The following is an 18,025-nucleotide window of genomic DNA, read 5'->3' as shown; positions in this document are numbered from 1 at the left end:
CTCAAACGAGAAGAATTATAGTAGTATAGGCCTATAGAGAACACCTCATGTACTATCAAGTGTTTCGAAAAGAGTAAGAGCAGTTTAAGTCTGACATATGTTAATGGTGTTTTTTATGAATATTGTTGTTTTTCTTTTTAAAATCTGTTATTTGTTTATTTTAAAATTTTCATTTTTCGTTAACACAAACACAAACAATATTTGTGTTTATCTTTGATACATTATCTCGTCACTATCTCCTATCCCAGTTTCTCATTCAGTGCTTGTTTTTAGTGTGGTAATGAACGAGAAAGCTGATGTGACTGCCATGCCAGGATTTACCACTTAACATCCTCATATTTACAATGGTCAAAGTATTACGTCTTCATTTCAATCTATGATTGCAATGGCTCACTTTCTTATGTCAATGTCAGCGATTGGATTGGATTGGATTGTATGCCAGCGAATACAGCCAATCAAAGCCCTCGGTTTCATGCGTCATTTTTGTTTTATTGAACAGTCTTTCTTTCGACGGCTTAAATTGACTGCATTTCAATCCAATCAAATTGCTACGTTCACAAACTTCCATGAGACCATTGGGGAAAGTCATGTTCCCTTAGCACGGTACGAAGATTATTCACGTGCTAAAGTAGTTCGAAACATCTGCCACTATTCCAGCCTCTGATGGATATTTTGACAGTTGTCAGCTGGGGTAGAGTCAGAAGAAAAAGATCCTGTTAAATGGGGATTTTCCACACCTCGAAAGATGCGTTTTCTCTAACATGATATTGAATTACCTTTAAGATGATTGTAAATTAGTGTTGGGCATCACTGTAACTCTCGTTTTGTTAGTATCACGTGACATGACTTTTGACCTTTTGGCTGCGCACGCCGTTTTAAATGACCGATGCTAAAAAAATAAATTTGATAGAACCGGAGACATGACATAAATGGTTTAGGGAGAAAATGATCGTATGACTTAACTACAAATATATTCATCTTTCCAAATATACCTGGGTTTTGCAGATACGAGATATCTAAATAGGTATTAAAAAACCCGCACCTGCGGAGATGTGGAATGTCTCCATTTAACAGGGCTTATTATTCCTGTCTCTACACCAGCTGACATCTGTCCAAATATCTGGAATAGAGACGGGTGTTTCGGTCTAGTGCCAAAGGAACATGTGGGAAAATGGGCCATTGCAGACAAGGCATAATATGGAGATGCGGAGATTCTTTGTCAACGGAGACAGCAAACGACGTTCTTGTTCATTTTCAGTAGCGTATCGAGGGTGTATCAAAATGCTGATTTCAAAAGGCAATTCTGTGGAGGGGTCTCGGTCGCAAACAATGGTCGACCTCCACCACAAATGATAATTTATTTGTCCGAGAGCTTGTGGATATAATGCTACATTAAAAGAAAATGCCACTATCGTATTCACAAACCAATTTTAATGTAGGCCTATTTTCTGAATATCGAGGGTTGTAATTATGTCATTTCGCACTAGAATCCAAACTTGTCGACGATCATGTAAATAAATCCACACTAAAATATTTATCAAAAATAGGGAAGTTTATCCCCCCTTCAATATTTCCTTTTCAACGAGTCCTCAATATATGTAAGGGGGCGGTAATGGACCCCCCGTCTGCCACCCCCGGATCCGATACCCCCAATTACCACTACCACCACCACCGATTTCATTACACTTGTGACAGGTCTATATACTCAGATATATTCCACTATAATCAATAAAAATAAAAAGATTATTTTTCTTTTTTAAGTAAATCTAGGCCAATAAAAAAAGTCGTAGAACGTAGACCTGTTAAACTATATCTATATACGTGTTTTTAGCCTAAGAAACTTGCGCAGTGGCTTCATGTAAGGAAGAAAATGTAACGGTGTGTAGAGAGAGTATTATAGGCCATATCGTGCTGAGAGTGTTTTTTAACCACCCTTTTGTAAGGACGGTTGAAATAAAACAACAACCCTTCAGTAAACCATAATAAAACACGCCAAGGCCTATTGGTGTATTTTACAGGTGAATTTGTGTGCGAAGTGAAGGAAAAAGTGGTTGATTACAAATAACATAATAACCTGTAAAGCTTGATTGTAACAGCATAATATTTAGTGTAAAAAAAGAAACTTTGAAAATGCTTACGTATCGTAGAGGATTGTTTGTTGTATGTGTGTTTTCAATGCTCGGTGTTGTATGTTATGTCATGGACGTCGCTACAATAATATCGGTAAGAGTTCTGTTATGTTTTTGTATGTTCATTACGTATATAGATTGCACTTATCGATGAATTGATTGTTAGCTAGTTAGCTTTACTTTTTCATTAGTGAAACATTAATGAAATATTAAGTTATGTTTGATGTACATGTACTTCCTCATGTGAAGCTGCTACCAATGTTTTGTGGATTTCGGGATTCGTTTTGTAGTTTATTAGTTTCTACTATGATGTATTCTCATGGTCTTGTAAATTGAGCAGCTTTGGGGTCAATATTTTGGCTTTTAGCCTGTGAAGATAAATATCGAAATTATCCCCCGAGGCTGATAAATAGTGACAGCAATAAGTAAAAAAAAATACGGCACAAAATCGGATGCTCCCCACCCCCCTGAAAAAATAAGCCCGCCGACCAATATCATGGCTTCAACTAAACACCACACCACCCCTACGGATATGTACCTTGCACCTACTACAATCAAGTCTGGTTACAGGTCTGAATATACCCCTATCTTTGACATTAAGTGTAGAAGTGAATGGGAGTTAAGTAGTGTTAGTCATATAATAGTTATTTGCTGTATTGTTGTATTTCTGAATAGACTATTCTTGATTTTTAAAGTGACTCTTTTCATCAAAATATTATTATGTTTTTTTTTTAATCGGACTAGTACAACATTAGAAGCGATAGGTTATATTCAAAGTGATTTTTTTTTTACCTTCAATGTGTTATTGTCATAGAGTACGATGATAGTGTCCTCCTAGCCAGCATGAGCAGATGAGAGTTTTCTATGGTGCCCCGTAATAAAACAACATCAACTATGAGATTAAAAAGCATAAGATGATCTTTTTTACAGTATATATATTATAGGGAGTGTAAAGGTTTTTTGAAACTTGTTATGTGAATTTGAGACGCTATATTATGTAGCGATTTGAACAATTTCAACGCCCTGTTAAACGTCACCACTGCAATCACCCGAAACGTTAATCTCGATAAAACTATGATAAATAATATGAAATAAGATATGAAATGATAAATAATTAACTCAAACATCTGTGACAATGAAACAGTGAACAAATTTGCACAGAATATTGCATGGTTCGTATGATATTTTATCAACGTCTTTATCAGCTGTTTTGACATCGAATTAATTTTTCAATATAATGATCTACACTCAGGCCCTTTGCCAGCATGGGGGAGGGGGCCAGTAGGCCTATATATCTGGAGGGACAATAAGGTATGGTGTTTAGATGAAAAGTAATGTAATTGGAGGGTTGTCAGAATTTTTTCAAGGTGGCAATCCATTTTTCGAGTCCCAACCCCTCCAATAAATAAATCATTTTAAATAAATCATTTTTCAACCATGACCCCGGCCTGCCTACATTATAGGCTATAAAAAGGGAAGCAGTACAATGCAGAGTTTCGTTATCGAGATCAAGGAAGGATTTTAAAGCCGTATAGAATACAAAAATTAAGACAGAAATGTCATGTCACCACTTAAAATTGTGTTATAATTGATAAATTATACACATAGTTATATTTAATGGTGTTCCCCCATTAATCAGACAGACATTCCATTAGTTGGACAAATAATAACACTTTAAACGGTTGAGTGCACATTAAATCCATTCCATTACACTTCACTACACTCTTTTCTATTGCACTACACTTTACTTATCGTGTCCAAACCATACCCCAATTCGTCATACTTAATAAGACCATGTCAAAATCCGTATTTGTGATACGATGAACCTCACTATACTCTATTCTACTGTACTACACCTCACAACACTCTAATAATTCCACTACACCCCACTACACTCTATTCTACTGTACTACACCCCACTACACTCTATTCTACTGTACTACACCCCACTACACTCTATTCTACTGTACTACACCCCACTATACTCTATTCTACTGTGCGACACCTCACTACACACTATTATATTGCACTACACCCCACTACACTCTATTCCATTCTACTACACCCCACCACACTCTATTCTTAGTGTACCACACCTCACTACACTCTATTCTATTGTACTACACCTCACTACACACTATTCTATTGTACTATACCTCACTACACCCATTCCATTCCACTATACCTCATTACACTGTATTCTATTCCACTACACTTCACTACACTCTATTATATTCCACTATACCTCATTACACTGTATTATATTGCACTACACCTCACTACACTCTATTCCATTCTACTATACCTCACTGCACTCTATTCTATTGTACTACACCTCACAACACTCTATTCCATTCCACTATACCTCACTGCACTCTATTATATTCCACTATACCTCACTACACTTTATAATATTCCACTACACCCCACTACACTCTTTTATATGCCACTATACCTCACTGCATTCTATTCTATTCCACTACACCTCACTACACTTTTCCACACCTTATTACCCCTATCTCCACACAAAGCAAATTATTGATAGTATTGTAATGGTTATCACAGTTTGCAATGCAGTTGCCGCGCCAGTGGGGCACAGATTGGGTATGTTGAATCTCATCTTTGACGGTTGTCCCCCCTCCCCCGCTTAAGTCATTCTGTCCCCTATTTGCAATCATAATCACGGAAGGCTACCACGGTTGCAATGAAAATAAAATTCTCAAGACAGTTTCGATAGCCTAAATTATTTTATATTTCATTTTATTGTTTGATAGTGTCGTTAGGGTAGTCTTGATTTTAAACTGACGAAAGGATATTCGATGTGTTTAGTCTCACCCCATACCATAAACTAACATCACCCGCTCTGGTGTATTTCGCAAGATGTTATCTTAATGTCAAGAGAAATAAGTGTATGCAAATATTGTGCAATGTTGATTGACCTTCAAGGGATATAGGCGTCTAGGAAATTGATTAATCAGATGAAAAATTTAGTAATGTTATGCCACTGTCACAGAAATATTATTCATCTCATGTTTCTTTTAGCAACGGTGAAGTAGGCTCTAAAGCTCCATTCATTTCATTTTTAGCAACATTGGACGGCGTTTATCACATCTGACCGTCGTACACCGTAATACGGTCGCTGATGAAACATGACCGAATCTATAGTGTAACTAAATTATTACCCTTGGATTTTAGTAATTAACATATAGATCTGTGTCATTAACAGCTAACATAAATTTATACAGTGAGCGTATAAAACCGGATCTTTCACTCGTGGAAAACTGTGAATTCAATAAAAAAAAATGGTTGGGAAGGTTAGTTTTATTCGAGGGTTGTTGCGAAATAACCGAAATGTCACCATACTGAAAAATCTCACATAATTTTTCTTTTTAAAGATATCCAGATTTTAAACTAAATTACCCTTCTGTTAAATCACTAATCTTTTAAATATTTTGTTCATTGGGTAGCAATTTTATCCACCCGAAGATAACCTACGACATAGGAAAATGCTTATGAACATGTGTAGGAAAATACAAAGCTGTTAAAATTGAGGGTAAACAGTAGGAAGGAATGATATCTATAACCGGTATGACATGACCTGGTGTTCAGGTGAATACCTTCTTTTTCTAGCAACGGTTATAAATTGATTTCTTATCAAATAAACGATAATGCAATTTCCAATTGTCAAGATAACCTTCAATAGGGGCAATAAATATGAATCGGTTTGGTTGTAACTTTTACCATTTGGGGTTTCGCCCTTACTATTACTAGTTCTCATATCCATTTTAGGAGGCGCGTTTTGAAGATTCGCGCTTGCCCTCATTCCCCATTTGAGGATGAGCACTAGTCCTCCTTTGCCATTTGAGGGTTAACATTAGTCCTCTTTTCCATTGGATGATTGGATGCCATTCCTTTTGATATAAGAAGCAGTGTTCAAAACCTTGAGAAATTCTCACAACGTACTGTGACGGTGTCGCTGGCGCGGCAGGTCATGCGCACCCAATCAGTGACGGCTTGAGAACTTTGGATTGGGAGGGGAAGGGGCCAATCATTTCTTGGAGAAGAGAAGGGGGTGATTTTTTTAAATAAAGGGCTTAAGTCATATATTTTATGAAACATGAAAGGTGAGGTGTATTCTGTCATTTTTATCATTTATCAACAGAAACATTTGATAAATTTATTTTTTATAACACTGACAATAATTTCAATTTGCAGTGATAAGGATAAGATGCAAATTTTATCGGTTGAAAATTTAAATTTACGTAAAGAAAAAATTGATAATTCGTTATTTATCACACATTATTATCGTATCATTATCATTTATTGTATTATCATACAGCAGCACATATTGGGGAATAATCAAAGTACATTGTACTTGTGTACCAGAACACCAGCAGTGACATTTTTTAACTATCACGTGAGCCATTTTCTCTCAGTAATAACTATATTGAAATATTTACATTCATGCATTAGGCCTATAGTGTTTGAACTGAGGGTGTCACCAGAACTCAATTGCGCATACGGGTACCTATTTTTAGATGCATTTATAGGATTGATTCGGGAAACAAGATTAATTTCGGATAATGCAGAGATATAGGAGTCGTACGACAATTTTTATGGTGATAGTCATACTCATTATGGTTTTAATATTACATAATTTTATAATTCAGGTAAGAGAAATAATAATATACTTAATATATTCGCATTTCCAATTTGGTGTTGCGTATTACTCCTCATTTCTATTTGAGGATTTTTGTATTTCTATTTTCGTATTTCTATTTTTGGATTCGCACTATCTCTCATTTCATATTGAGGATTTGCTCTAGTCCTCATTTCATATTGAGGATTTGCTATAGTCATCATTTCATATTGAGGATTTGCTATAGTCATCATTTCATAATGAGGATTTTCTCTAGTCCCCATTTCGAATTTGAGGATTTGCTACAGTCCCCATTTCATATTGAGGTTTTGGTCTAGTCCCCATTTCATATTGAGGATTTGCTAAAGTCATCATTTCATATTGAGGATTTGCTACAGTCCCCATTTCATATTGAGGATTTGCTACAGTCCCCATTTCATATTGAGGATTTGCTTTAGTCCCCATTTCATATTAAGGTTTTGCTATAGTCCCCATTTCATATTGAGGTTTTTGCTTTAGTCCCCATTTCATATTGAGAATTTGCTAAAGTCATCATTTCATATTGAGAATTTGCTATAGTCATCATTTCATATTGAGGATTTGCTATAGTCATCATTTCATATTGAGGATTTGCTATAGTCATCATTTCATATTGAGGATTTGCTTTAGTCCCCATTTCATATTGAGGATTTGCTCCAGTCCTCATTTCATATTGAGGATTTGCTATAGTCATCATTTCATATTGAGAATTTGCTCCAGTCCTCATTTCATATTGAGGATTTGCTTTAGTCATCATTTCATATTAAGGATTTGCTACAGTCCCCATTTCATATTGAGGTTTTGGTCTAGTCCCCATTTCATATTGAGGATTTGCTTTAGTCATCATTTCATATTGAGGATTTGCTCTAGTCATCATTTCATATTGAGGATTTGCTCTAGTCATCATTTCATATTGAGGATTTGCTCTAGTCATCATTTCATATTGAGAATTTGCTCCAGTCCTCATTTCATATTGAGGATTTGCTTTAGTCATCATTTCATATTAAGGATTTGCTATAGTCATCATTTCATATTGAGGATTTGCTTTAGTCCCCATTTCATATTGAGAATTTGCTACAGTCCTCATTTCATATTGAGGATTTGCTATAGTCATCATTTCATATTGAGGATTTGCTTTAGTCCCCATTTCATATTGAGGATTTGCTCTAGTCCCCATTTCATATTGAGGTTTTTGCTTTAGTCCCCATTTCATATTGAGGATTTGCTTTAGTCCCCATTTCATATTGAGGTTTTTGCTTTAGTCCCCATTTCATATTAAGGTTTTGCTATAGTCCCCATTTCATATTGAGGTTTTTGCTTTAGTCCCCATTTCATATTGAGAATTTGCTAAAGTCATCATTTCATATTGAGAATTTGCTATAGTCATCATTTCATATTGAGAATTTGCTAAAGTCATCATTTCATTTTGAGAATTTGCTATAGTCATCATTTCATATTGAGAATTTGCTATAGTCCCCATTTCATATTGAGAATTTGCTATAGTCATCATTTCATATTGAGGATTTGCTCTAGTCCCCATTTCATATTGAGGATTTGCTCTAGTCCCCATTTCGAATTTGAGGATTTGCACCAGCCATCATTGCCTATGGAGCACGCGGACTAATCCCAAAGTTCCAATTTGAGGTTTAGATTGAATCTGGAAAGTTGAATCTGGAAGGGGCCACCGCCAAATTTCTTCTCAAATCCATTTATGAGTGAGGGGTAGGCCAGTTAAAAATTTGGGATATGAATTCTGCATTTTATGCAATTTGGAGTATTCTATTAATATTATACAAATTTACACTGAAAAATGCAAGTTTCCCCAATTATTTTTTGTAATTTCGGACCTTTGAAGAGAAGGGGCGTGACCTCTTGGAGCCGCCCTTGCACCCAACCAAGACACCATATCACGTTCGCAATTTCGCACGACCATCCTTTTTCTACATTTATCAGTTTTTGATTATTATCGCATCATTGTCTTCATTATCTTCAGTGGCTCAATTACCATAAGGATTGGCTGAACCAATTCCACTGGCCCCCACCAATAATTGGCCCCACCCTCGGAAAAAATGTCCATACCACACATCTGGTTGAGCCACTGGAGCAGACGTGTTATAGTGGAACTCCTCTAAACCTCATCCCCTATACACCGACATACCCTTAATAAACCGACATACCCTTTATAAACCTACATACCATCTATAAACCGACATACCCTCTACTATCAGACACACCCTCTATAATCCGACATACCCTCTATACACCGACACACCCTCTATAATCCGACATACCATCTATAATCCGACATACCCTCTATAATCCGACATAACCTTTATAAAGCGACACACCCTCTTTAAACCGACATACCCTCTATAATCCGACATATCCTCTATAATCCGACATACCCTCTATAATCCGACATACCCTCTATACACCGACATACCCTCTAGAATCCAACATACTCTCTTTAAACCGACATACCCTCTATAATACGACATAATCTGACACACCCTCTATAATCCGACATACTCTCTTTAAACCGACCTACCCTCTATAGTCCGACATACCCTTTATAAACCGACATACCCTCTATAATACGACATACCCTCTATAAACCGAAATACCCTTTATAATCCAGTACAGTAACATTTTTTAACTATCACGTGAGCCATATTCTGTTAGTACTGTATTAAATTTCTTTCGTATTCATATGCGTTTGAATTGAAGGTGTTACGAAAACACGATAAAGATTGAGTAATTTGTAGTTGATACGCGATACGGGACAGGATTAGGCTAAAAATGAGGTTTAGTATAAAGCGTGTGTATAGGAGACATCCAAAAATTTCTATAGTGATAGTGTTACTGATTATGGTTTTAATATTACATAATTTCATCATTCAGGTAAGGGAACAAATAGAATACTTGCTTCCAACGTTAGAGTACATAGAGCAGTAGAGATCTTTAGGGAAGAGACACCTCTTAAGGGACGGGACGGGACAGACCGATGCTAAGAAGACTAATATAGTTCATTTCAACTAGGGAAGTGTGAGACATGAGAAGAAGGACAAGGGATTAAGTAATAAAATTTTGTGTATAGATGGATACTATTGTCTTGTATCGGTGGTCCGTTGGTGGAACAGAAACTTTCTGTAGGGTGATTGTTGTGTTGTTCGTTTCCATGATTTGTATTTGAACACAAAGAACACCAAGAATTGGCTTAAACTGTTTTGTCAGGACGTTCCATATCAGCTTGGTGTTAATTATTATGACTGTGAAGTTTATGCATATTTTAAAATTTTATTTTAAATGGTTTTCTACATCTCACATCATGTTTGTCTTGATTGAACTGTTGAGTCAAATTGAAATATTTGGTCGAAAACAGGTTCAAAAGTGTTATTTTACGCAATTAAATATCAGTCGAATGAGAACAGATTTGTGCCTATAACCCGCTTTAAAGGAAGTATAACCAAACACTACATGCAATTATGCCGAAATTGAATTTAATTAACGAAGAAACAGCAAAATAACACCCAGTGGCAAATAAAACTAACCACATATATATTGTAAAATAGGCCAAATAACTTTCAAGTTTGAAAAGGTACAAGTTATCAACCTATCCCAATGTGCCTACATAAGGGTACCCTGTTCATACGACACGATTCAATTAAACATGTTTTAATATTAGTCGTGTTCTAACTAGTTACATGTATCTATATTGTTTTAACACTATATAGTAGGTTTCGTTTTCAAGTTTCCTGTTATACGATGCGGTCAAACAAGTCAAATATTTCAATGATAACAATTGTGGTGTGAAGCTTACACTTACTAAATACTAAAAATGACAATCTTCTATAATATTTTGTCAGCATCCTGTGGTCAGATGAGACATTAACGTCCGATTCCTGATATCGCAGAAAGTTAGTTGTTGGTAGCATTATGTAGGACCAGGTTGGTTACACAGTTGAGAAATCTTCAGATTTGGTTGACTCAAATGACATTGCTGTGAAACTCGGTTCTTGGTCTTCTTTAGTTAGCAATAATAGAATAGATTCCACTTCCATAGCAGGCGAAAATCCTACTCGATCATAGTCTACATACAATTATTGTTAGTAATTTATATACCTACATACAATTGTTGTTATCAATTATATATCTATACACAATAATTGTTAGTAGTTTTATATCTTCATACAATTATTGTTAGTAATTATATATCTACATACAATAATTGTTATTAATTATATATCTACATTTAATTATTGTAAGTAATCATATATCCACATACAATAATTGTTAGTAGTTTTATATCTTCATACAATTAATGTTAGTAATTATATATCTACATAAAATTATTGTTATTAATTATATATCTACATACAATTAGTGTTATTATTTATATATCTACATGTTATTATTGTAAGTAATCATATATCTAAATTAATTATTGTTTGTAGTTATATATCTACATACAATTATTGTTAGTAATCATATATCTACATACAACAAATGTTAGTAATTATGTATCTACATACAACAATTGTTAGTAATTATATATCTGCATACACGTATTGTTAGTAATTATAAATATAAATACAATTATTGTTAGTAATTATATATCTATATACAACAAATGTTAGTAATTATGTATCTACATACAATAATTGTTAGTAATTATATATCTACATACATTTGTTGTTAGTAATTATAAATATAAATACAATTATCGATATCTAGATTCAATAATTGTTAGTAATTATGTATCTACATACTATAATTGTTAGTAGTTATATATCTACATACAATTATTGTTAGTAATTATATACCTACTTACAATAATTCTTCGTAATTATATATCTGCATATATCTAGAAAACCTATTTACAATCCCTTTTATAATAATGCTTATAATCCTATACTAGAAATAAACCCAATGCTTTTGTTTCTTTCAGTCACCAAGAACAAACTTTATGGAAGTCGCATCCTGGGAGTTGCAAGGGAAAAGCCTACCTGGAAACAGCACATTTTCTTATATAAAAACAGATGGCATTGAGACGTACTTGTTGTCAGCTATAGTCAGACCGAAAATGAGCCAAAATATACAAATTATACTGAATTCGTTAGATTTTACTAAAGGGAGAGGTGCCTTCCTTTGTTGTCTGATATCTGATAAATCTTTAATAGCTGTGCCAGCGAGTTTTCATGATATACATCGACATTTTATAACCATGCCCATTATCACTCAAACGTTTTATCCTGCCCCTTTTGATGCCACTCAGTATTTATGTGGAGTTCCTGAAACTGATTTAAAAAATCCAGTGACAAAAGCAACTTTAACGTTAAGTGGTAGTTGTAGTCATAAAAAGGAAGACTACCTCTCGGTTGTATATCCAAAACGTGTTTCCAATGGTTTAGCCATATGTGCCAAGGTCGTTTGTGGAAGTAAACTCAACATACCTAAACTAATAGAGTGGTTTGAAATGCAGAAACTTTTAGATGTTGATAAGATAGTTGTGTTTGACTATAAATGTTCATCTTCCGTTCAAAAAGTATTCCAGTATTATATAACAGAAGGGATTTTGGAAGTGGTGCCATTTTCACTGCCAGGTAGGTGTTTTATATATCAATCTCCCACACAATTTGCAGGCAGATTTACTGCTTGCTGACAATGATGTCTTGAAGTTTTTTATTTATGAATTTCAACAAGTAGGGGCAGTGACCTCCCTCCCCGCTGGTTATGCCACTGACCTATAGAACAATATTCCAATTTTTTCCAATTAAGGAAATCCGGAGCGAGGATACGATTCAAAGAATAGAGTTTATCCACAGTTTTATCACGATGAGGAGATTACACTAATGGACTGCCATGAAAGATTATCTGGATATCAGTATATTTTAGTCAGCACAGTCGATGACATTCTACTCCCTCGACGCCATTTTACAATTAAAGAACTCTTGAAGGTAAATATGACCTGGATAACCTTGATGATTAGAGGTGGACATTCTAAAAATATTCATTGAGATTAATGCTGGTTGTCTCGACACATTAAAAATAAGATCGATGTAACAGAAACACTCGTAGCATCAATATGCACCCTTCCAATTTTGTCTGTGGTCCCTGAAATTCCGCTAAAACTAAATTATTGATGACGTCACTAATTGCGAATGCCCTCGATGCCCTCTATTAGTGAAACTTAGTTTTAGGGGAAATGCAGGGACCACAGAAGGTAATTATATTATATCTTTTATTTATGTTTTGTCCCATCTATTGCAATAATAGCCATTTTGAATATGACCGCGCTCCCTAAACATATTGTGTTGCCAAATTTGAAATCTTTTTGATGATTGTAAACGACCCCCAAGGAAACATCCGTATCTTGACGCACCAAATTCAAAAAAAATCTCCTCCATAGCAAAAATATTATTGGTCTTTTTCAGAGCTTAACGGAATCTCACCCGAAATCTGGTGGATTCTATTTTCAAGTTCAGTCCCATGTAGAAGAGTGGGAGAAAGAGAGTCGAGTTACTGGCAGTTATTTTCAGCAATATTTAAAATCAACCAAACCAACCTCTCAGTTTCCTACCTATATATTCATACACAATAGATCTCATTCACCTAAACAACACAGCTTTAAAAACGTTTCACCATATCAAGAGTAAGTGTTTTTTTTTTTCAAATTTATGAACAAAGATTTCTAGATAACATTATACTACATTTCGTCATATCATAAACTGAAGAATGCACAGTGGAGTCAGGGCTACCGCTAACTCATATGTCAGTACATTATGACGGAATCAGTGCCGGAATCACTGTACGTGAGTGGAGGAGTGACGAACTCACTGACGGAGTGACGAACTCACTGACGGAGTGACGGAGTGATGGGTGAGGCAGAATTAATTGGCACAGTGAACTCAGAACTAAATTTTCAATCAGATGTCTGTGGTTCCTGCAATTCTACTAAAAAGTGTTTGATCACATCACTAATCGGTAAGGGCCTTGTGTGATAAATCATATTTTGCTATTAGTGACATCATCAAAAACTCTTTTTTGTCGAATTGCAGGAATCACAGAGGTCTTATTGAAATTTGAATGGTGCTGCAAATTGATGCTATCATTGTCCCCGATACGCGTAAAAAAAAATTTATAAACCCCTTTACAATCCCTTTAAAATGTGTTTTCTTACTTCTTTATAATACAACAACATACAATGAAAAGGCATTTCATTCACTTTTAATCCTCTAACGCATAACTCTGTTTGTGAAGTGAATGAGCTTTGATATTACGATACGATCTATATTCACTTCAAGTTACGCGTGTTAATGAACGAATACTATACTGATAAATATCAATATTTGAAACTGTTTTTTTCCTTCTCGCTAAGTTTTAGACATAATATAAAATATATCTTTTTCATTTGACTGTCGAACTTGCCCCAGGTAGTGGCCGATCTTACCCCGACCCGGGGCATGTCCGGTCACTTTGACCTTTCGACTTTTATGATAACTATTTCTTGGACCGCTAATATTAGGCAAAAATGATAGATTACGTATTGAGGGCGACTTCAAGTTTTTTCATTCTGGTTAATTTCATTGAGATTTATTCATTAGTTTTTTTTATATACAGCGTATTTTCCAAAAAGTGGCCGAACTAGCCACGGTCGCAATGTCCATTTCGTTGAATACTTTAATTACTATTTTGTTTATGTATCTTTCAGGCATCATGTAGAGCCATCACTGGCCACCGTTCATCATTATGGAAAATGTCCAAGAGAATGGAAAGAATGTGTTCCAGATGAAATAGCGGACAAAACCGTGATAAAATATAAGGAAGTGGTTTTAAAAAATACGCAAACAGTATTAAATAAACTTTCAATCCGATCCTAGCCTGTGAACTTCAACTTTCAGTCCTTTTAATTATTGTCAGTGGCTTAGCGAGAATTTCATTGACAGAAGGGGTCATCCCAGCGCTCATTGAATCAATGTATCGCGATACGACATGCCACGATACGCGTCCTGTATCGATACTTGACAATACCTTTTATTCCATAAATAAGTGGGCATTTTGTTTTAGGATATAACAGTTTTCTTCACTGAAATATCTGAGGTTGCCCGTATATACATAGTTATGAGATTTTTGCCTGAAAACCATGTCTTCGGCTCCGCTACTGGAATAAAGGTATATTTTCGATCTAGCTTTAACGTCGAATGTAAACTTAATATATTTCTATATTTGAGACATTTGATCAAACATAGTCCCATGAGAATTTTTATGTACACGAAACTAAAACACGAAAATATTGAAAGCAATGTAATTGAATATTTTATTGTATTCAGCTGTCATTGAATATAGAAATCAGCATAAATATGTCACCCATTTATAAATAATTCATATTTTGTCATTTTATTATACCTTTACTTCTATTACCTACATTATTAATTAATCGATTTCACGTACGAATTTTACTTTTGTTTATAGTATTGTAAAAATGTTCATGCCACTGTTCTGAAACTAATCGCGCATATTATGTCGTTGCCCGTAACCAGTCCGATGTGCCAAGGGGGCGGCCGCATTTGCATGGGGGATATAGCTGATAGAGACTGATTTCAGCTTTATTTTAGGATTTGTTCGAATTTGCAGTGGTTGGTGGGCAGGGGCGAATATAGTCCACCAACCCCTTATTTACGGGCCTGCAACACATTTATTTCAAATTTCATCAAACTTGGACTGCAGTCTGCAGTCTATATGATCGTTACAGTTCAAACATGACACCCTTATATAGACAAGGGCAATTCCGGAAAAAGACATGTTTGAACTTGACTAAGATATTAATAATATATATCGGGTGGCTATAATAGTTTGACCTATAATATTATGTTTGGAGATACATGTATATAACATATTTCAAAAGAAGGGATTTTTAAAAGGCTGTTATTTTAAAGTGGATCAACATATATTACATAAAACTGCAACCATTAACCATTGTCTACAAGTCAAATTTGTCGCGTTATTATCACACCAAGGGCATTAACTCTAAGAAGATGCATCGTTACTCCGATTCTTTCCAAAAGATAAATCTGCAGCCTCTATTTTGCCTACAAGAAAATGTGGCAATGTTCATGCGGGCGCATTTCTGATTAGAATGCCGGTAAAGTGAAGAGAAGATGGAGTGGGTCATCCCACCCTTTTTAGATTTTTTCAAGCACCCTCTTATAAATTACACTTACGAGGAAATGCTGTGCATACAGGCATCAATTAAGAATTTACACTTCAAAGGAAAATAATTGAATTTATTCAAATCTTATGAAAATAATTGAATTTATTTAAATCTTATTCCAATTTACATATTCACAAAGCTCAATGACAATGAGTATAATTATATTGATAATATAAACCGAAAAAATTTAAAGCAACTCCTGGCTTTATAACAAAATCCAAAGTGACTAGAAAATATCTGTATTTCAAAAAAGAGTCCTAGGTCCTTAATTTCGTTATTGAATTTATTTTCAGCCTGGCTATTTAGAGCGTAACATGTAACGACATGATAATATCCATACGTTTTGAAATAAACACATAAAAAGTATTTGAACAAACAGGTCAGATAAATTGAGAGAAGAATAAAAGGGTATTAAAGTGTGTACGTAATAACCCTTTTAAATAAAGATAGCTTGCCAGGCTGCCCACTGGCAGCTTTGATTTTAAATAAAAATATTTGGCAGTACAGTAACAATTACCAGTATGAAATATTCAACCTTCAGACATAAACTCCTTTTGAACTTTTTGAGGCGATACCGAATAATATTACCAAGTTTCATCAAAATCTGTCAAGAATTGGGCCTTCTAGAGTGTTTACAGGCTAAACCTTCAACACATTTTTAAGAACAAGGGCAATAACTCATATTAAATATTTTTCGATTTTTCTGATTTTCGATAGGGTTCATCCTTGGGTGATTACATATTTTACTCACACGAAGTTTCGTCAAAATCCATCAATAATTGTGCCTTCTAGAGTGTTTACGTGCTACAAATTGAACGCATTTTCAATAACAAGGGCAATAATTCATATTAAGTATTTTTCTATTTTATTGATTTTCTATAGGGTTCATCCTTGGGTGATAAACAATTTCAGCAAGTTTTGTCAAAATCAGTAAAGAATTGTGACTTGTAGAATATTAACGAGCTAAAAATCGAACGCGTTTTAAAGAACAAAGGCAATAATTCATAATAAATATTTTTCGATTTTATTGATTTTCAATAGGGTTCATCCTTGGGTGATAATAAACAATTTCAGCACGTTTCGTCAAAATCCTTAAAGAATTGTGACGTGCAGAGTGTTAATAAGCAATTGTGGACGGGCCGACTGACGTGGGCGTATAAAAACAGACTAAATAATCAATCTTATTTAATTTTGATTATATTTTTCTTCTTTACTCTCGTATTTGTTCGTATTCTAATCGATCACGTTTTCTACCACAGTTCCGTTCTAATGACGTTATTTTTGACCAATAAAAGTGTGTCATGTAAACCTGTTTCTTGATAACAATAATGAATTGTGGGGGTGATGGCTGTAGCAAAACTGTCATATTGCTCTTCTCTGGCTTTTGCTATCCCATAATCTGTCATCGTTATCAAGAAACGGGTCTATATGACACGCACTGATTGGTTAAAATAACGCCAATTGAACGGGACTGTAATAGAAAACTTGTTAGATTACAATAAGGACGAAAAATAGACTAAAATAGAAACTAAATCGTAACCAGTTTTATTACGATTATGTTTACACAAAAGCCTTACAACCACAAAGACAAACAAGAAAATGCATAAAGATCTTTTTGAACGCCTCTCTGTGCAAATATTTAGTTAATTAAGTTATATGATCTGATAGCATTATGTTCATGTTGATCTAGACATTATATCAGGTATCGCCGGTATATTGGTGATATAACAAACCATAATCAATAACTGCAAACACATTCGAATATAAATGCATGTCAGCATAATCTTAAATTGATTAAACAGGCCCAGTTTTTAACCCTTAACAATTTTTCCAATAATAATCCGAAACTTGACTCGAATATGACATTATTTTGATAGTTATTTTTATAAGGTTGATAAACAGGAATTGTTGTGTTTTTTTCAAAAAAAATAAAATTTTCACCAATTCTCAAACCAAAATTCTACGTGCTTTTTTTTCTCTCTCAAAATAGCAATTGAACAATGGCTC

The 18,025-nt window shown here is 34.6% G+C and overlaps 3 protein-coding genes across 3 annotated transcripts; 1 reads left to right on the top strand and 2 right to left on the bottom strand.

Moving 5' to 3' along the window:
• Window positions 1-7,570: 7,570 nt before the first annotated feature.
• On the bottom strand, window positions 7,571-7,801 carry LOTGIDRAFT_115290 (hypothetical protein; the record flags this gene model as incomplete). The annotated part of the gene is made up of 1 exon (XM_009054126.1): window positions 7,571-7,801. One exon carries the CDS (start codon window positions 7,799-7,801, stop codon window positions 7,571-7,573), a length of 231 nt encoding a protein of 76 aa, XP_009052374.1.
• A 306-nt stretch (window positions 7,802-8,107) lies between these two features.
• LOTGIDRAFT_115576 (hypothetical protein) lies at window positions 8,108-8,377 on the bottom strand (the record flags this gene model as incomplete). The annotated part of the gene is made up of 1 exon (XM_009054125.1): window positions 8,108-8,377. One exon carries the CDS (start codon window positions 8,375-8,377, stop codon window positions 8,108-8,110), a length of 270 nt encoding a protein of 89 aa, XP_009052373.1.
• Window positions 8,378-9,499: 1,122 nt separating this feature from the next.
• On the top strand, window positions 9,500-15,256 carry LOTGIDRAFT_231694 (hypothetical protein). The gene is made up of 5 exons (XM_009054124.1): window positions 9,500-9,708; window positions 11,756-12,410; window positions 12,586-12,764; window positions 13,242-13,459; window positions 14,519-15,256. Exons 1-5 carry the CDS (start codon window positions 9,607-9,609, stop codon window positions 14,685-14,687), a joined length of 1,323 nt encoding a protein of 440 aa, XP_009052372.1. The 5' UTR covers window positions 9,500-9,606; the 3' UTR covers window positions 14,688-15,256.
• The last annotated feature ends 2,769 nt before the right edge of the window (window positions 15,257-18,025 follow it).

Source organism: Lottia gigantea (genome assembly GCF_000327385.1).
Source record: "Lottia gigantea unplaced genomic scaffold LOTGIsca_21, whole genome shotgun sequence".
NCBI classification, from domain to species: Eukaryota; Metazoa; Mollusca; class Gastropoda; family Lottiidae; genus Lottia; species Lottia gigantea.
The sequence above is the reverse complement of the archived record's forward strand: the minus strand, read 5'-3'. Positions and strand labels throughout refer to the sequence as shown.